Source organism: Staurois parvus, unplaced genomic scaffold (assembly GCF_062004578.1).
Source record: "Staurois parvus isolate SC_StPar_1 unplaced genomic scaffold, SC_StPar_1.0 ptg001160l, whole genome shotgun sequence".
Taxonomy (NCBI): Eukaryota; Metazoa; Chordata; class Amphibia; order Anura; family Ranidae; genus Staurois; species Staurois parvus.
Genome location: NW_028318956.1, coordinates 76,590 through 98,022, shown reverse-complemented (window position 1 = coordinate 98,022; position 21,433 = coordinate 76,590). Strand labels below are relative to the sequence as shown.

At 41.8% G+C, this 21,433-nt stretch overlaps 1 protein-coding gene across 1 annotated transcript in view; it reads right to left on the bottom strand.

Moving 5' to 3' along the window:
- Nucleotides 1-727: 727 nt before the first annotated feature.
- The window catches only part of LOC149439103 (conserved oligomeric Golgi complex subunit 6), a 92,788-nt gene continuing 72,082 nt past the window's right edge, over nt 728-21,433 (bottom strand). The window contains exons 14-15 of the mRNA XM_089659473.1: nt 18,735-18,814; nt 728-938 (exon numbers count right to left, since the gene is read on the bottom strand). Of these exons, the coding sequence (XP_089515599.1) occupies nt 791-938; nt 18,735-18,814 (228 nt within the window). The 3' untranslated portion in view covers nt 728-790. The remainder of the gene's footprint in view (nt 939-18,734; nt 18,815-21,433) is intronic.

Sequence of the window (21,433 nt, the reverse complement as noted above, 5' to 3'; positions counted from 1 at the left end):
TCGACAGCTCTTTCGTCTTCACCATAGTGGAGTTTGGAGTGTGACTGTTTGAGGTTGTGGATAGGTGTCTTTTATACTGATAACAAGTTCAAACAGGTGCCATTGATACAGGTAATGAGTGCAGGACAGAGGAGCCTCTTAAAGAATAAGGTACAGGTCTGTGAGAGCCAGAAATCTTGCTTGTTTGTAGGTGACCAAATACTTATTTTCCACCATAATTTGCAAATAAATTCTTTCCAAATCAGCCAATGTGATTGTCTGGATTTTTTTTCAAATTTTGTCTCTCATAGTTGAGGTCTACTTATGATGCCAATTACAGGCCTCTCTCATCTTTTTAAGTGGGAGAACTTGCACAATTGGTGGCTGACTAAATACTTTTTTGCCCCACTGTATATGCTAATATCCCATTCAATAACACTTTCGTAAAATAAATCTGTACTTTGCAATGCACGTCATAGCAGAAGGTTCCCTTGTTCCCCCGCTTCCCAATTTTGTACTCATTTTTCCTTTGCTCGCTCTAACTGCAAAGAGAAATATCCAGTATTTCTGGGTACAGTAAGCATGTAACTCCGCTTCTTCCCGTGTGACAGTGCTAACGTTTGTTGATGGCCACTCCAAAGGAGCTATCACATGGGAATAAGGAGAGAGCCCTAAGATCTGTGTAAGCTCCAAGACTATAAAAGATTACAAAGAAAAGCAAACATATAAAACACACATTACATTCAACTGATATTATTAAGATTTATTGATATAAACAAACAATATAACCAATAAAAGTAGTAAACCATATTTATGACAAAAGATTCTGAACTTGTTGTAGAGATCTTTGAAGAATGCTTGTTGGCTCTTTGTAACTATTTACGGGATTCATGACAGCCTCGTAAATTTCACCATAAGCCCGGCATACCAGTTCTGTGGACTGCTTAATTATCTGTTCTCTGAAAAAAAATATCAAGAAAAAAAAGACCAGTTAAGATATAATGCAGCACGTGAGTTAGTGGATATCTGGAGGAGGTGACATAGGAATGAATGACTTTCTATTGCTTGAATGCTATATTGAAGCCTAACTAAAGCGGAGTTACAGCCGTTTTAGTGTTTATTAAAAGTCAGCAGCTACAAAAACTGTAGTTGCTGACTTTTTAATAAACACACACTTATCTGTCCCAGGGTCCAGCGATGTTCTCACCTGCACGGTCCCTTCTCCGCTACGGTGCCGGCATCTCAGCTGTGGGCACCAGGCTGTGACAGCTTGCGGCTTCACAGCCTGGTGCCCACTGTGCATGTGGGAGTTGCACTGCACCTCCTAATTGGTCTTCCAGTCTCCAGGGACATGTGAAAGTTTCCAGGAGACTGCAGGAGGGAGGAGGGGGCTTAACTTCTGGTTGACTTTGCCGCGGCAAACTGAGCCGGAAGTGGGAGCGGGTACCTTTCAAAAACAGGTATCCCCTGCCCCCTCCCCCCCAAAAGGTGCAATATATGGCAGTGGAGGGGGGGAGGAGGCAAATAAGCGGAGCTTCTGCTTTTGAGCGGAACTCCTCTTTAAACTGCATCTTTTTTCATTTTTTGGTTAAAAAGGGGAAGGGTTAGAGAATCTGTCACCCTCTAAGTGTTCTGGTGACCAGTGATAGGAAATCAAACATTTTACAGCTGTCACCAGAACATCAGGTGAGGGGAAATAATCAAATGGAGATACTTTACCTTTTCTGGTGACAACTAGCAGGAGAATTCTCACTTTGAAAACAAAAAGGGTTTTAACTATTTCCACTTTATCCAAAAGTGAAAAAAAAGTTTTCGTTTAAGATACACTTTAACAGGTAAAAAAAGCAAACTGATCAACAAAAAAAAAGGAATGGTTATGGTTCCGTCCCCACGACCAAGCAGTCAAAAGACCACAAACTTGAAGAAGCCAAATATTTATCTTTTCTTAAAGCAGCTTATACATGAAGATTCAAGGCCCTCTCATTTGGGAGTGCCCCCACCCCCCCTCAATAAAATACAATAAAGCTAAAAATATTAAACCATAAAAGATAAAAAAAAAATGAAACAATATGATTAAAAAAATAGGAACCTTTGGAAGTTTCTGAAGACTTCCTGAAGGTGCTGGTGATATCACTGTGCCTCACGTCTGACTGCTGGAAGAGCTAAGTATTCAAAATCTAGGGATAATGTGCTCCAGCAGTGTGTGGAAGTACATTTTTGTGGAATTTTGAGCACCCAGCTCTCCTAGGAGGCAGCAGTGAGGCGCAGTGATATCGCTGGCAGCATTTGTAAGTGGTTGTAAGCAGGGATCTGAACTATTTGGTTTTTTTTTTTTCTTTAAACTCTTTAATTTTTGCAGGGCAGGTGACTCTCAGAGACGTAGACCTTGCTTTTTCATGCAAGGTCCACTATGAAGTGTATGCAAAGCCCAAATATTTTTCAAGCTTTGAATGGAATGTGCTAGCGTTAAATTATCTGTCTGCCTTTCATAGCTGTCTGTGTCCCCTGCAGAGTTCCTCTCACTGCTGGTCCTGCTGACGATTGTCTACCGCAGAGGAAGTCATAGAATATCCAACATTTTTGAGTTTTCCCAAAGAAAGAGGAGGTGAAGAGGAATCTCCTAGTGGGAACACCTATACTGGTGGAATGAGGAGATATTCTACTTTTTTTGGAGCAAACAAGAAAACAAAAAACACAGAGGCTTTAACCATTTCCTATTATATTGAAAACTAAAGATAAAAATAAGTTATGGCTTTACATACACTAACAGTGTTACTGCTAGATTTGTAGCATAATTTCCTCTTGGTTTCTGGAACATGTCCCATGATCCCTGGCCTGTTTCCTGTGTACTTGGGTCGGATTGTAATAATCCTGCCCACAGCGATCTTCAAGCTGACAAAATTATGTAAGCACAAGAGCGCTGAGAACTACATGGGGCAGTGAAGGAACCAGTCCCCATGCAGATAAAGTTTGGGGAAACACGGCCAGTCTCCAGGACAGGAAATAATGAAACAAAACTGTAACTTGGAGAAAATATAACACTCCATTTAGCACAATAAACTTTTTGTGGAATGCACAGTGCAATTAGGTGTATTATTGCCAAATATACTGTTAAATTGTAAATTATGGCCAGAGTTGGGCTTTAAATTGGTCACATAATATAACCCACCAAAAAAAATCGCACATCATGCAGATAAGATTCGCCTGTCAATTAGTGTGATGTAGTTGTAAAAGTAGCCACAGAAACAGCTAAGGATTTAATAAGGTCTTGGAGGAAACATTGGCATTACAAGGCAAGGAGATAAAATGTGTTATTTTATTATGTTTAACAGATCCATATTTTAAAACAGTATTTTGCATTTCCATTAGATCAGAGTTCTTTAAATGCTATAAAGAAAATAACACCCCTTTTCCTAATAATATAAAAGAGTTTTTAGGTAACACAGCATTATCTACTATCAGATAGGACTTGAAGGCTGTTGCATCTCAGGCACTGTACAGAACTCTCAAGACACTGAAAGAGTAACAAGTCACAAAAAAATGTAAGCTTTTGGGTAACAATGCCTCACTGTAGGATGATGATTTTCACTTTAAAGCAGAGCTTCACCCAAAAGGGGAAGTTCCGCTTTAATGATTTGCCCCCCCCCGCTCCCCATTAAGGATTGGCACCTTTGGGGAGCGGGTTGACAGGTACCTGCTCCCACTTCCGCTGCGATCGCCTAGGCAATTGGAAATTGTCCTCCCCGTAGTCTTCTGGGACATGAGACAGGTCCCAGAAGACTACAGGGCCATTCACAAAGCGCAACACTTCTCACGCATGCGCAGTGGGCACCCGGCTGTGAAGCCGAAAGCTGTCACAACCGAGTGCCCACACTAAAGATGCCGGCACCAGGGAGAGAAGACAGCCGGTGAAACCAGCAGTGGTGAGGACACCGCTGGACCAAGCGACAGGTAAGTGGCTGTATTTTAAAAGTCAGCAGCTACAGTTTTTGTAGCTGCTGACTTTTTTTGTTTTTTGGGGTTTTTTTTTCAGCTGGAACTCCACTTTAAGGCAAAGTGCATTGGGAATGTGTAACAAAAAGAAATCTTGTATACAACTAATTACACTGTTCAACAGGTAAAAAGTTTTCGGCATAAAATTAGCTAATCTTACATAATTTTGGGGTGCTGAAAACGAAAATGTCCCTAAAAAATGTTGATTGGCTCTAGTTTCCATGATATATTCACCCATCTAATGACGTAAGCCATTCAAAATTATGATGCAACTTCAGCTGCATATTGCGCAATTGATACTGGTGACCAATAGAAAATTGCATGTATACTGAGATGATGCAATATTAGCCTTTAATTGCATCACTTCACTGCATAAAAGCTGCAGTATCTGTAGCTGATTGTAGTTCGACAGCGTCTTTACATTTCGTTTTATGCTTATATAGGCTACTCAGTAATGCCTCGAACTTGTGTGAATAAAGCAGATAATTTCTGCTATATCTGCGGTGAAATAACTTTTATCTCACAAAAAAGGAGGATAACAGGAATGATTAAGAAAGCCTACAACTTGTATTTTGGCTGCAAGATAGGAGACCAGGACAAGAGCTGGGCACCACATATATGCTGCAATTCTTGTGGGACGGCACTGGAGCAATGGTTGAATGGAAAAAAGGCATCTATGCCTTTCGCTGTGCCAATGATTTGGAGAGAGCCAACAGATCATGTTAGTAATTGTTACTTTTGTATGGTGCCTCCAATTGTAAAAGGGCTAAATAAGAAGAAAACGTTATCTGTGCACTATCCAAATATTCCATCGGCAATACGTCCAGTTCCTCATGGAGAGGGGCTACCAATTCCTAAAGCACCAGAATCCTTTGTGGTTGAGTCAAGTGAGGAAGAACCTGAAGCGTGTAGTCACGTGCAGTTGTAAGAGATAGCCCTTTCCTCGAATATAAGAGAAAAGCCAAGAGAAGCAAAACTGACACAAACTGAAGACAAAACTAGTGAGAATCCTAAGTATTAAAATGATTCAACTTAGCTTATAATTTTTCTTGGTAATCCTATGCAATATATTATGCCATTTAGGCTTTGTTATGTAATCAATATCACTTGCTTTATATTTGTGGAAAGACATCTATCTATATAATTATTGTGCATTATGTAGTCATTACGCCTATAGTAGAAAACTTTCCGTTTACAGAAAAACTAGAGCCAATTGACAAATTTCATTGTTATATTTGAACTCAGAATGTGAAATTCATTAAGAAATGGATCCTTTTGTTTCCAAAACTGGCAAAAAATAAAAATTTGTTGAACAGTGTTATTGCATCTAATGCAAAAAGAAACCTATAACATATAAATGAAATATAGTGCTTTGTATAATTCAACAAAAGAAAAAGCTGTACCAGAGTGAAAAGGAAATAAATATACCTTTCAATAAGGCAAGTAGCATTTATTCCACAAAAATTTTTTTAAATAAAAAATAAAAATGTCTGCTCAATGTACAGTACAAAGTTTTCTCCCATGTGAACCTCCCTTGGTAGTTATAAAGTGGCTTCTTGCCATATTCTCTCTTTTCTATTTTATTTACACAGGTGGAAGGTCACGAGCTGCACTTTTTAGAACTCAGGGCCATTGTCAATGAGCTTTTGTTTATGTAGGAACTGCTTCTCTTACCATACAAGGCTATCAAAATGTAAAACAGATTGGAGTAGGCCAAATACTGTTCAGTAGGGGGTTAACTGCAGGGCATCTGCCAATGAATTCTCAAGGTCCTTGGAAGAGTCTTACGGTCTCATTCACACTGCTGTCCACAGCCACACACTTCCCAGATCAGTGTATTTTGTGCAGCGGGTATGGCCAAGTGTTTGAGATCAGCTATGGACAGGAAGCTTGTACAAATCAATAAAAGGCTAACACTGTCCACGGCTGTTCACATGTAATCATTCGAGGTTTACATGTGGTAAATGATAGATGAGTAGCTCTAGGCACAGACAGTTTGGGGGAGATTTACTAAAACTGGTGCACACAGAATCTGGTGCAGATGTGCAAAGTAACCGATTGGCTTCTGGGTTTTATTGTTCAAACTTAACCAATTCAGCTTTGGAAGGTTTTACCCCCTTCATGTCCAGGCTAATTTTGCTATTCAGCACTGTGCTACTTTAACTGGCAGTTGCTCAGTCATGCAACACTGTGTCCAAAAGCAATATATGTAATTGTTTCCACACAAATAGAGCTTTTTTTTGGTAGTATCTGATCATTACTGGGTAACAGTAGACTGTAAAGAGGGGTAAGAGGCACTGGTAATAAGAGGTGGTGGAAAGGAAAAGAAAAGGTAGGCAGTGAGGATCAACAATAGTAAAGCAAAAAGAAGGAGTGGGTAGTCAGAACACTGTGTGGAGATGAGAAAAGACAATTTAAGCCCCGTACACATGCACCAAATACCGGCCAAAATCAGCCGGTACAGTAGATACCGGACGACATTTGGCCTATGTACACAGGTTCTTGTTTGACAGAAGCCGATCTCATAGCTGGACTCTGTCAAACGAGTTTGCTGGATAACCAGCAGCTGATCAGCAGCCAATCAGCGCCCTCAGCCAAACACCGATCTATGTGTTTTTTTGTCAAAATACAACAGAAAGGTCCTTATTTTATCACCACTCCAACATTTTGCTGATGAATTCAGAGATTAGCGACACAATAGCTCAGCAGGGAGATCGCTGTACTAACATTGCTCCTCCAAAGCTCCTCAGTTTTTTTCCGCTCAGCCATGTGTACCAGGCTTTAGATTTCTGTGAAAGCATGGTGGAATGGGAGAGAAGACATTGAGGATCAGAGATGGTGGATTAGAAGGGGAGAGGTGAGACCTGGAACCAGTGACAGCAGAATAGGATAGGAGAGGATCAGCAATGGTGGAAAAAAATGAGAGAGGAGAGCAGCAATTATTGTCAATGTGGAATGGAAGAGACAAGACAGCAGAGGTCAAGGATTCTTGAGAAGTGAAGCCCTGAGGACACAGGAGGGGTCAGAGGAGAGCTGTGTAGGTAGCTGATGAGACAGTGGGGGTCAAATGAAAGATAAGTGAACACTCAATGAAAAATGAAAAAAAAAAAAAAAGAAATAAAACATCTTTTTCATGCAATGAATTTCACATTTTAAGCTATTTATGTACTTCTTTTTCTCCACATGAGAAAAGATGATAGTTAATATGGGATACTCACTGAGAGTAGGACTTCATGACTAATGTGCCCTGATACTTGGCACAAGTATGATATATACACAAATGGATTTTTTCTAATGTTCTCTGTAGACACAATACGTCAAACTGTACTGGCTGCTCTGCATTAATGCTTACAGTAAATGCAATATTTTCCTTGCATGCCTTTTAGGTCAATGTAACTTGTGAAAGTTTGACACAAAACACTGTTACACTTCAATAAAAGTGTCTGATAGGTCGAAGACAATGCAAATGTTTGTAGTTATACAGTAACTCTGTCCCTAGAAGACACCCACATTGTATGTTTACATGAAAAACACAGGATCATTAAAGCAGGAAATAATTCTGTGTTTGTTCCCTTTATGATGAAACATGAATACATTGGTGTTTTCAACTAAACAAAGAGGTGTCACTGACAATCTTAATTAACCACCTGCCTGCCTGAGGATTTACCCCCCCCTTCCGGACCAGGCCATCTTTTGCGTTACGGCGCTGCGTAACTTTAACTGACAATTGCACAGTCATGCAACACTGCACCCAAATTAAATGTACATCTTTTCCCACAAATAGAGCTTTCTTGCAGTGGTATTTGATCACCTCTGTGTTTTTATTTTTTGCACTATGAAAAAAAAAGACTGACAATTATGATAAAAAAAAAAAACAATATTTTTTGCAGTTAAACTTATCCAGTAAGAAAATTTTAAAAAATCAAATTTCCTCATAAATTTAGGCCAAAATGTATTCTGCTACGTCTTTGCTAAACAAAATCCCAATACATGTAAATTAACAGGTTTACATGAAAGGTATAGTGTTTGCAAATGTCAGTATATATACACTGGATCTTTTGTTTTGCAGTTTTACTAGTAATGCTGGCGATCAGTGACTTATAGCGGGACTGTGGTGGGCATTCTGACACTGGGGGGAACTGACTTGGTGTCACTGACATTCCCAGTGACGCCAATACGGTGATCAGTGCTAATAAAAGGTACTGACACTGTACTAATGGCACTGGGCAGGAAGGGGTTTATATGTAAGGTGATCAAAGGGTTAACTATGTGCTGTTCTACACTGTGAACTGTGTTTGTGCTTCACTGTAAGCACACTGCTTTGCATGGCTGTGCTATGCATAGCCATGCAAAACAGTGTGCAGCAGCTGACAGGGGAGAGAACTGTTCTGTTTACAAACAGTTCTCCCCCCCATTGGAGATGCTTGGCAATCGCCGGGCGTCGGCGAGTAATCACCAGCCGGGACCCGGTGATTGGCAGCCGAGGCCGTGAATGGTGGCGCAGGTAGGGTGCACGCGAGCCGCGCCCCCTACCCGGAAATGCAAAATCACGTATATATACACATGATTTTACACACCTGTGCCACCCTGTAGCAGTACTTCTGCTATAGGGCAGATGGGAAGCGGTTAATACTTGAGCTGTTAAAAGTAACATATCTAATTACCTATACAGAGACATAAAGAACAGTAATGAAATCTAACAAATTAATAGAGACCTCTGCAGGACATCTCAGGAATTTAAAGATTTATCTAGATACTGTATGAACTGCTGCAACAAGACCACAACAAATGGTCAGTTTAACTCACTTTTGTAACTCCTATAATTGCCAGTATGTCTGGTCAAACCTCCTTTGGCTTACTATCCTGTGAATCAAAGTATATCCAAAAGGAGGCAAGCTTAGGTATTTGTTAAAAGGGTTTTCAGTTTTTTTCTTAGCTTTTCAGATGCACACTCTTTAACCACTTGCCTAACGGGCACTTTTATCCCCTTCCTGCACAGGCCAATTTTCAGCTTTCAGCGCTGTCGCACTTTGAATGACAATTGCGCGGTCATGCAACCCTGTACTCATATGAAATTTTTTTCATTTTTTTTGGACAGATAGAGCTTTCTTTTGGTGGTATTTAACCACCTTCTGTTTTGCTAAACAAACCAAAAACAACTGAAAATTTGCATAGATGTGAATGTGTCCCAAAGGAAACCATGCTAAACTGTACTGCGTTTCTGCAAAAAACACCAAAAAACACATTGGTTTGAACAAGGTCTTAATTAATTGAAGCAAGCAAGAGCAGGCCTATAAAAATGTGAAAGTCACACCAAAAAAATTAGTTTACTTTACAGAAATAAACAAAAATAGGGTTTTTGTACTCATTGTAAAATCCTTTTCTTGGAGTCCATTAAGGGACACATGAAGTCTTAAACCTTTGTGTTATACTGACTCCTACCAGATACTGGTGAACACTCCAGGATAACCCTTCTACTACCAGTATGCTTCTATCTTGCAGCAAAGCAGTATCAAAAGCAGTGAGACACAATTTTCTTTCTTGTTCACTGAAGAACACAGGAAGACCTAAACCTTTGGAATATTCAATAGTAGTCCAACTGAGCAGAGGGCAATGCAGCAAACAATCACCAACAGGCCCAAAGATCTGTGGAACTGTGTGCAGCTCAAAAAAGCTGCCTGAACATTACACCTGAAGAGAGATAGTAGAACAAAAAGCAGGGGCGCCCTGCAGGGTCCATCCAAAATAACAAAATTAAATTCCGTCTTTCTGCAAAAAAGGAACTTACCTGTCCAAGGATCCAGCGCTATCCTCACCCTGGCAGGTTCTTTAGGAGTCTTCAGGGCCCCAGGCACAGGCATGTTAACTGTGGGAAGTGGGCTGTGACTGCTTGCGGCTTCACAGCTGGCTTCCTATTGTGCATGTGCAAGCCACGTAGTGCTGTGTGAATGTTCCCATAGCTTTCTAGGACCTGTGATGTGTCCCAGGAGGTTACGGACAGGTGGGAGAGAACTTACAGTGGAGATGCCTAGGTGGTTCCAGTGGAACTGGGAGTGGATACCTGAGAAAATGAGGTACCCACTCCCCTCTACCCCTCCCCACCCCCCACCAAAAAGATATGCCAAACTCTGGTGGTGGGGGAGAGGAGGTCTTAAAAAAGAACTTCCCATTTCCAAGTTTTGCTTTAAGGCTGGATCCACACTGGCAATGGACCACTTCTAAACAAAATCCTCTCAAAACAGGTACAAAGCCAGCAAGCACTTAGGGTAGGCAAACAATGTACAATAATGCTTCCAATCTCCTTAAAGAAAGGAAAAGTTTTTGCAGCTTTAAGAGTCTTAAAAGAGAAACAATACTTTTAGTAGCAATAGGCTGATCCTCATTTCAGATGCTCACTGCGTCAATAAGAGTTGACACAATCCTTTTAGCCTGGGAGTAATAACAGTAAACATCACCTTTTCAAGGGTAAGCTCATCCGTAAAGGCCTTGGAGCAAGTCAGAATCAGAGTCAGAACCAATGGCTGAGATGGCGCTAAAGCCATGGGTAAATGTTCAATGATGGTGAGGAGGTACAGAAACACGCTTGTGGCCAGAGTCAGAAAAGAACTGGGTAATTTGTGTCATAAAATCTTGCATTGCCGTGGCAAAAACTTCCAGCCAAGAGTGCATGGAACCCAGCTACACCAGACAGAGTCATACAGGACTCCTAGGATGGGATAGACCTAGGTGCAGAAGTATGCACCATCAGTGTTAGTAGAAAGTAAGCTGATGGCACCCTGTACCATGGGACTGTCCCCCTGTGTCTAGGATCAGAGATGTTGTGACTGCAGAAGTATAAGCTCAGAGTAAGTGGCAAGGTCTCCAGTACTCATAAACCCTAGATGGCAGTGGGTGAAAAGGCAGATGGACAGAGTTGGCCAAAGTTACTGAAGGCAGGTAGCAGGAATAGACTGAAGATAAAACTTTCATGTGGCTCTTTGCAGAAGGTACAGCAGCAGGGAGATGCTTCCTTGACACTGTATGGTGGGAAAGAGAGTGTGGAGTGCCCAGGCGCATGTGAAGCTCCAAACTCTCAGCAAACAAAAAATAATGGCACCCAGTGACCAAAAAAATGTAGAGAGCTCCCAATGCATGGTCTGACCAGCCTACTGTGTTTTCATAGACAGGGCAAACGCAGAAGCAATGCCAGCTGTTCTGGAACTGGAAAACACTCCACAGCGTAGAGTCAAGAAAGCACACCTTGTGGAACCAAATACCTAAAAGGTCACATTCAAGATAGCTTTGCAACTTCTAGTCCAACACAACCCAGATGTGGTAGGGTCCAAATGCCAAGCTGTGGAAGATTGCAAATTGAAGGGAAAACTTCCAATAGTTCTGTAGAGAAAAGTCAACTGAAGAAAAAAAATAGTAGTAAAAAGTGCTAGTAAAATAACAGGTTAGTCTTTACAACAGAGCAGAAGAAAAGATGTCTGTCCTCCTAGAACACTAGCAAAAAAACCATGCTGGTAATAAGAGGAGATATCCTGAGCTAGTCTACTGGGCATCAGACACTAAAAGATGAAATACCATACATTAACTTCAGTACAGTGTTTGTGTGCTACATAAACAGTACATTTGGAAAGAGGGAATGTCTATGATGACTGCTTCACTGGCCATGGCTGCGGAGGAGGCAGAAAGGGGCTGGTAAGCTTCAGTAACATCACTAAGTGCCGATGCTTTTCCTGTCAGTACAGCCTGTCACTTGGCTGTAACTAGGAGCTTCTGGAGGTTGCTGCAGGTACTTGCACTTTACATAAGCAGAAGTGTTTTTTATATATACAGTTGTGTTAGCACACCCTGGCAGAAATCATGCCATTTTTGATATTGAAAGTATGACAAAAAATTAATTTTAAGGATAGTGATTATATGAAGTAATTTATTATTTTATCACATAGTTATATAGCAGTCTCGTGACTTCTATCAGTGTCCAGCAGAGCCCTGGTAAAAGCTTGTAGGAGGAGTTTTCATTCTGCTCCGACTGCCCTATGGGGCTGCATAACCCCTGACCCTCTGTCTGGACAGTGCAAATTGGCCCTGTGCTGATCACATGCACCCTCGCCAAAGAAAAACAAAAAATAAAAAGAAAACCTCTCTAGCAATACACACTAAACCGAGCATGTGCAGAGTGCCTCCTAGAGCTCTGTACTAGCAGTCGGATTGGGGACAGTAGAAGAAAGGGAGAATCAGAGAAGACAGGATGAAACAGCCTTTTTACACAATGTGGAAGATTAACCCCTTAGGTTCCAGTGAGTATAACAAGCATGCTTTAAAAAAAAAAAAATTATAATCTTACACCCACAGTTGATCCAGAGGAAGGCAAAAAAACCCAGCAAAGCATGATGCAATTTGCTCCTACAGGGGAAAAAATGTCTTCCTGATCTCCCAAAAGGCAATTGGATATTCCCTGGATCAACATTACCAATAAATGTTAGTATCCAGTTATATTCTGTGTATCCAAGAAAGAATTCCGGCTTTTTTTAAAGCAATCCAATGAGCTGGCCAGAACCAACTCTTGAGGGAGTCTATTCCACATTTTTACAGCTATTACTGTGAAGAAACCTTTCCGTATTTTGAGATTACATTTTTTTTCCTCCAGACGTAAAGAGTGCCCCCTTGTCCTCTGTGATGACCTCAGGGTGAATAACTCTACACCGAGTTCACTATATGAACCACTGATGTATTTATACATGTTGATCATATCCCCCCTTAATCTCCTCTTCTCAAGAGAGAATAAATTCAGTTCCTCTAATCTTTCCTCATAGCTGATCTCCTCCATGCCTCTTATCAGTTTGGTTGCCCTTCTCTATACTTTCTCCAGTTCCCCAATGTTCTTTTTGTGAATTGGTGCCCAAAACCGAACTGCATATTCCAGATGAGGTGTTACTAATGATTTGTACCGGGGTAATATGATATCTCTCTCTGGAGTCTATACCTCTATTAATACAAGAGAGGATTTTGCTCGCTTTAGAAACCGCAGCTCGGCATTGCATCCCGTTATTAAGCTTGTGATCTACCAGAACTCCCAGATCCTTCTCCACCACTGATTCCCCCAGTTGTACCCCCCCTAGTATGTATGATGCATGCATATTCTTAGCCCCCAAGTGCATAACCTTACATTTATCAACATTTAACCTCATCTCCTAGATTGTAAGCTCCAAGGAGCAGGGCCCTCAAATCCCTCTAGTATTGAACTCTATTGTTACTGTACTGTCTCCCTCCATTATGTAAAGCGCTGAGCAAACTGTCGGTGCTATATAAGTCCTGTATAATAATAATAATAATTTGCCACATAGTTGCCCAATTAAACAGTGTATTGAGGTCGGCTTGTAAATTGGAGACATCCTGTAAGGACGTTATTCCACTGCACAGCTTGGTGTCATCTGCAAAGACTGAAATGGGATTTTTAATCCCAGACCCTATATCATTTATAAATATATTAAAAAGTAAGGGTCCCAACACTGAACCTTGGGGTACACCACTGACCACCCTAGACCATTCAGAGTATGAATCATTAACCACTACTCTCTGAATACGATCTTTTAACCAGTTTTTTTATCCATTTACATACAATTTTTTTCCAAGCCCATAGACTTTACCTTACACATTAGCTGTGTGTGGGGAACTGTGTCAAACGTTTTTGCAAAATCCAAGTATACCACATCCACCGCCACCCCTCTGTCCAAGTATACCACGTCCACCGCGACCCCTCTGTCCAAGTATACCACGTCCACCACCACCCCTCTGTCCAAGTATACCACGTCCACTGCCACCCCTTGTCCAAGGTTTTGTGCGCCTCCTCATTAAAAGAAATCAGATTTGTTTGACAACTTCTGTCATTAATCCATGCTGTCTGTTGCTTAACCTCCCTGGCAGTATGATTATTTCAGATTTTTGGTGCTGAAAGCGGTACCATTATTTTGCATGGATATTTGGCGTTTTATATTGTAGGCCTGTAATTTTTAGGAATAACTCACTGAAATCTGTTCGAACAAGAGTCTAGTAAACATCCCGGGTAGGATAAAACTTGAAACACGAAATCATAAATTATAATATAATAAATAATCAAAAAAAATAATAATAAATTTAATTCAATAATATAATCAAACCAAAAACACTGAAATTTGAAATATAGTGCTAAGTTCGCACATCACTGAGCAAAGTCGCAAAATTGTTTTCAGTGTCTTATGACGAATTTCCCCACGAATCATTATCACTCAATTCTGCAAGTGGTTCTGATTTACTATCGCTGTTCTCTAGCTGGTCTAAAACCGATTTTGACCTAAAGGGACACTTTCTGGACGCCATGGACATTTCTCAGTTTCCAGGCAATAAGAACAGTAAAAATGCAGGCAGGGCACAGGACAAAGCACTCGGGACAAAATGTATGTGAAATGGTTTGATACAGTAATGTTTTACTATGTGATTTTAGTGAATGTCACTTTGTGTCATTTTCAAATTTCCCGCCGTTCCGTCCCCTGTACGTCCCGACGCTCGCAGGGGACAGAACCCAGATGACAGATGCCGGTATCCGCCAGATTTACATTGCCAGGGACACTGCAGGAGGGACATCGCGGGAGCGCAGGACAAGGTAAGTGATCGAGGGATCGTGGAGCAGCGCCGCATGGTATTCCCGAGTGTAGCTTGGGGTTACCGCTTGTGGTACTGAAACTTTACCCTGAGCTACACTCGGGAATACCGCCAGGGAGGTTAAAATATTTTTTTCCAGCAAGAACTCATCTATGTGGTCTTTTATTAAACTCTCCAGTATCTTCCCAACCATAGAAGTTAAATTAACAGATCTATAATTTTGACCCCTTTTTAAATATAGGCACCACATTGGCCTTACGCCAATCAAATGGTACTATGCCAGTCATTAAAGAGTCCCTTTAAATTAGAAACAATGACTTTGAAATGACAGAGCTCAATTATTTAAGGACCCGTGGGTGTATGCCATCCGGTCCAGGTGCTTTATTCACCTTTATTCTGTCTAAATATTTTTGGATCATATCAATTGTGAGCCAATGTGGATCATCTGGAGCTGTGTCAATACCATGCCCATTATGGACAAGAGCTCCCCCATGCTCCTTTGTATACACAGAGCTGAAGAAGGTATTTAATAAATTTGCTTTCTCTTTGTTCCCAGTCACCCACTATAGATTATATTGTAAAGGGCCTACAGTCTCGGACTGGACCTTTTTACTATTAATGTATTTGAATACTTTTTGAGGTTTGTCCTGCTATCTCTTGCAATCTGTTGTTCGTTTTCAATTTTTGCAGCCTTTATTTCCTTTTTGCATATTCTGTTATATTCTTTGTAATGTTTAAATGATGATAGCGTTTCTTTATTATTATATTTAATAAAAGCTCTTTTATTATCTATAGCTTTTTTAGCTTTGGCTGTAACCCAAATAGGTTCGATTTTTCACATTTCAAACTTGTTGCCCATGGGCATATATTTTGCAATTTAGGGGACCTCAACAACCATGCACCAAGTAAAAGTACCAAACATGCTCCAGGCTCCATAAAAGGACAGGGCCCTTGACTTACTGTAGTGGTAGTTCAGACAGAATCCAGGGAAAAATGCCAGATTCAGACAGTCTTCACCTCTTTCAGTGGGCATACTCTCTAAGACATCTTCAGGGACAGAATTCCACCAGTAAGTACCGTATTTTTCGCACCATAAGACGCACTTTTTTCCCCCCAAAAAAGGGGGGAAAATGTCAGTGCGTCTTATGGAGCGAATAAGGAGCGGCCGGTCCGGTATTTCCACTGCCACCGTGTCAGAATACCGGGCCGGCCGCTCAGCTCTACAGCGGGACCTTATAGCGATGACTGCTGACCTTTGGGGAGGGGGGGGAGCGGGTACCTGAATTTGACAGATACCCGCTCCCATTTCCGTGGAGTTGTTCTTTCATCTTACCCGTTCCTCTATCCAGCGGCGCGGTCTTCCCGGCTTCTGTAGTGTGGGCATGACAGCCGGGTGCTAAGCCCGCTCCCCCCCCTCCCCAAAGGTCAGCAGTCATCCCCTGTACTATCCACAGTCTCTGGTCATCTCCTGTACTGTGTCCGCAGTCTCTGGTCATCCCTGTGCTGTCCGCAGTCTCTGGTCATCCCTGTACTGTGTCCGCAGTCTCTGGTCATCCCTGTACTGTGTCCGCAGTCTCTGGTCATCCCTGTACTGTGTCCGCAGTCTCTGGTCATCTCCTGTACTATGTCCGCAGTCTCTGGTCATCCCTGTACTGTGTCCGCAGTCTCTGGTCATCCCCTGCACTGTGTCCGCAGTCTCTGGTCATCCCTGTGCTGTCCGCAGTCTCTGGTCATCCCTGTACTGTGTCCGCAGTGTCTGGTCATCCCTGTACTGTGTCCGCAGTCTCTGGTCATCCCTGTACTGTGTCCGCAGTCTCTGGTCATCCCCTGCACTGTGTCCGCAGTCTCTGGTCATCTCCTGCACTGTGTCCGCAGTCTCTGGTCATCTCCTGTACTATGTCCGCAGTCTCTGGTCATCCCCTGCACTGTGTCCGCAGTCTCTGGTCATCTCCTGCACTGTGTCCGCGGTCTCTGGTCATCTCCTGTACTGTGGCCGCAGTCTCTGGTTTTCTCCTGTACTGTGGCCGCAGTCTCTGGTCATCCCCTGAACTGTGTCCGCAGTCTCTGGTCATCTCCTGTACTGTGTCCGCAGTCTCTGGTCATCTCCTGTACTGTGTCCGCAGTCTCTGGTCATCTCCTGTACTATGTCCGCAGTCTCTGGTCATCTCCTGCACTGTGTCCGCAGTCTCTGGTCATCTCCTGTACTGTGGCCGCAGTCTCTGGTCATCCCCTGAACTGTGTCCGCAGTCTCTGGTCATCTCCTGTACTGTGTCCGCAGTCTCTGGTCATCTCCTGTACTATGTCTGCAGTCCATTAGTTCAGAATTTTTTTTTCCTGTTTTCTGCCTCTAAAACCTAGGTGCGTCTTATGGTCAGGTGCGTCTTATGGAGCGAAAAATACGGTATATCTCAGCCCTGGACCTGTAAAGTTTTCTGCAGCTGACTCACACTGGACAATAGGTATCTTGGAGAGTGCCCACAGTACAGCCCAATGCCCTAAAGTTATGGTACAGGCCAGCCCTGCATCTTTGACATGGTGGGATCCAGATACAGCCTCCAAAGCTTTTCTCAGACCAGCTGATACAGAAACTACATTAACCTCTTGCCGCCCAGCCACTGTATAAATACGGTGGCAGGGCGGCACGGGCAGGCAAAACCACGTTTTAAAACGTATGTTTTGTAAACAGGTAGGAGGCGCGCCGCCACCCTACCTGTCCTGCCGATCACAGCCGCGGATGTCAGTTGCCGGGTCACAGCCAGTCCTTACTGGCTATCTCCCGGCGATCGGCGGCAATCAGTGACAGAGAGCACAGCTGCAGTAGCTGTGCTTTCTGTCACTTCCCTGACAGCTCGAGTACAAGCTGATCGAGACAGAAGAATTTCTCTTTCCCAATCAGCCTGTCCCCCACTGTCCCCCCCCCCCAGTACATACCCTCGCCCCCTAGTAAAATACTCCCCCTCACACAGATAACCCTTCCCTGAAAAATAAAGTTAACCCCTTCCTCCCCAGTGCCATTAGTACAGTGTCAGTGGTTTTTTTTTTTGCACTGATCACTGTATTGGTGTCACTGGGGATGTCAGTGACCCCAAGTTAGTACCCCCCAATGTCAGAATGTCCGCTGCAGTCCCGCCATAAGTCGCTGATCGCCGCCATAAGTCGCTGATCGCCACCATTATTAGTATAAAAAAAACCTAAAAATCACAGTTTTTTTTATAGCGCAAAAAATAAAAACCGCACAGGCGATCAAATACCACCGAAAGAAAGCTCAATTTGTGGGAAAACAAAGGATGTAAATTTCATTTATGTACCGTATTGCAATTGTCTGTTAAACTAGCGCAGTGCTGTACAGCAAAAAAATGGCGTAAATTGCAGTATCTATACCATAGTTTGTAGACGCTATAACTTCCACACAAAGCAATCAATATACACTAATTGGGATTTTTTTTCCAAAAACATGTAGCAGAATAAATTTTGGCCTAATTTTATAACCAACTTTGAGTTTACTATATATTTTTTATAGCTGAAAGTAAAAAAATATTGTTTTTCTTCAAAATTTTTGGTCTTTTTTTGTTTATAGCGTGAAAAATAAAAAGCACACAGGTGATCAAATACCACCGAAAGAAAGCTCTATTTGTGTGAAAAGAGGACGTAAATTTCGTTTGGGTGCAGCATTGCATGACCGCGCAATTATCAGTTGAATTAGTGCAGCGCCGAGTTGCAAAAAGAGGCCTGGTCATTAAGGGGGGTAAATCCTCTGGGGGCCAAGTGGTTATTGAACCGTCTGGCTCTGCAGTAAATAAAGGATCTTGCGGAACAAGGGGATCTTGACAGAAGTAGAAGTCTTGTACAAAGGGTTTTTTTTGTCTCTGAATGTCCTAAGACAGTAGCAAAAAGAAAAAAAAAAACTTGAGCATGATGGTAGGGGGAGAGGTTACATCTGGCTAACATTTTTGTTTGCTAGTGTCCAATTTCCTGTAGGAAGAAGTAACAATCGCTTGTCTCAGATTGAACTCTGTATCCCCAATGAACGGAAAATTCACATTTCAAATTCTGCTTGTTCTTCCAGTTGAAAATTGATGCTAATTATGCAAACATAAAAGTTTCCAAAGGTTACAGTAGTAAATAATGTCACTTACTTCACAGTGGCGCTGAGGAAGAAATTCAGCTGTGGCATCTGCAGATTATCAGGAGCTGCCAGGTAACGATCAAACTGCGCCTAAAGTCATTAATAACAAAGTAAATTATAACAACAAGCAGATCCTCATTTACACACAAACTTTTATGACCAGCTGACTAGGAAAGCTCTCCATATAAAAAATCCTGCCAAGTTTGTTCAACAATTGAATCTAGTTCTGGCTTATTAAAAATTGACATAAACAAACATACAGTGGGGAAAATTATTATTTGATCCCATGCAGATTTTCTAAGTTTGCCCACTTACAATTTGGTTGACAGAATATCAACCAAAAATCCAGAACAAACACAATAAAAATGTTATAAATTGAGTTGCAGTTCAGTGAGTAAAATAATTTTTTGAGCCCCTACCAACAGATAATAATTCCGGCCCCTCAGACTGGCTATGTGCTCATGTGGTACACAGATTAGTCATGTCCACTTAAGAACATTCTAACGACAACTCATTATGTGTATAAGACACCTGTCCACAGACTCTCTTTCTTCCATTCAATCTGTCAAAGGATGTCAGGGACACAATTGTAGATCTTCGCAAGGCTGGAATGGGCTAAAAGAACATCAGTAAGAAGCTTGGTGAGAAGAAGACAACTGTTGGAGCGATTATTCACTAATGGAAGAAATAAAAAAAAAAAAAAAAATCAGTCGCCCCTGATCTGGAGCTCCATGCATGGTTTCGCCTCATGGGGCAAGGATGATCATGAGAAAAGTGAGGGATCGACCCAGAACTACACAGGAGGTACTTGTGAATGACCTCAAGGCAGTTGGGACCACATTCACCAAACAAACCACTGGTAACACAATACGCCGAAATGGACTGAAATCCTGCAGTGCCCGCAAGGTCCCCCTGCTGTGGAAGGCACATGTACAGGCTCGTCTGAATTTTGCCAATGAACATCTAAATGATTCAGAGAAGGACTGGGAGAAAGTGGTGTGGTCAGATGAGACCAAAATTGACCTCTTTGGCATTAACTCGACTCAGCATATTTGGTGGAAAAAAAATGCTGACTATTACCCTAAGAACACATCCCTACAGGCAAGCACAGAGGTGGAAAATTATACTTTGGGGCCGTTTCTCTGCTAAAGGTACAGGCCGACTTTGCCGCATTGTGGGGCCAAAGGACGGGGCCACCTATTTTTCAATCTTGGATGAGAACCTTCTTCCCTGAGCCAGAACACTGAATATGAGTCGTGGATGGTCTTCCAGCATGACATTGACCCAAAACATACCGTCAAGACAACAAAGGAGTGGCTCAAGAAGAAGTACATTAAGGTCACAGAGTGGCCTATAGGAAATGTATGGAGGGAACTGAAACTTTGAGTTGCCAAGCAACTCCATTTTACCTTCATTCTTACTTATTTCCACATGAATTGTCTTTTATTCACTATTTAATACTACACTATATACTACTTTTGGCTCCTGTGGTGAGCTATTCCTCATAGGCGAGGGTCCATCTGCGTTTTTTGCCCTTGGCTGAGCATCCCTTGCAGAGGTTTCATTGCTGTTATCTGTACCCAGATGAGATGTGCTTACATGCTGTTTACCAGTAGCTGTCTGGTGAGTGCACATCTGACAGAGGTGGTGGATTCCCTATTGGATCACTTCACAATATTTCACCGTGATTGCCATACTTATATCCTTACGGACAATTTATAGCTCTTACTCACTGATATTTTATGAACTTTCTATATTCTCACTTTTATGATGCACTTTACTGTTTCACATTTATTGAAAATTTTTAATATTTGATTTTTATATGCTGCACTTGACTGTTCCGCTGAAAAAGAAAGAAAAAATTTTTTTTTGCTATATGTCAGATTGACTTCGTACTTTATTTTCACTATAATATCATTCACTTATTTTAGCGCTGCACTTACTATATAAGTACTAAGTCATGTTTTGCTTGGGGATCAAATACTTATTTTACTCACTGAACTGCAACTCAATTGATAACATTTGTATCATGTGTTTTTTCTGGATTTTTTATTGATTTTCTGTCTCTACCATTTAAAATACACATATGATAAAAATGATAGACCCTACATTTCTCTTAAAAGTGGGCAAACATACAAAATCAGGAGGGGATCAAAAAATTATTTTCCCCACTGTATATATGTGTGATTCTGCTTATAGCAAACAAATCTGATGCTTGCTGCATTTATGTATTTAAAGGATAAAGTCATCTTTAGTAAGAAAATGAATGCACAGTTTCTTAAACTACAAAATCATCTGCGTTTAACATTTTTTCTTCATTGAATCCTGCAAAACATTGCACCCAGAATCAGTGGATCGTGCAATATCAGGCTCCTGCAGACACTGCTGACAGCTCTCTGCCCTTATCAGTGTCAGTGAACTATGAGGATGCTGATCAGCATGCTTGTAATTCATTGAAAATTACAAGCTGTCCACCATGGTGGCAGATGAGACTTGTAGTTCATTCATTCACAAATCTCTGTGAATGAATGATGCAGCTGTGCGGGCAAAACCCCTGCACAGCCATGCCGTTTTTAAAATGTGCCAGCAGCTGTGAGGAGAAGAACCCTTCACCCACTGTCACAGGGAAGAGGGGTGAGATGGGGGGGGGGGGCTGAAAATGTTACGTGTTACACCCTAAATACAGGACCTTAGATCTTCCGAACCTGA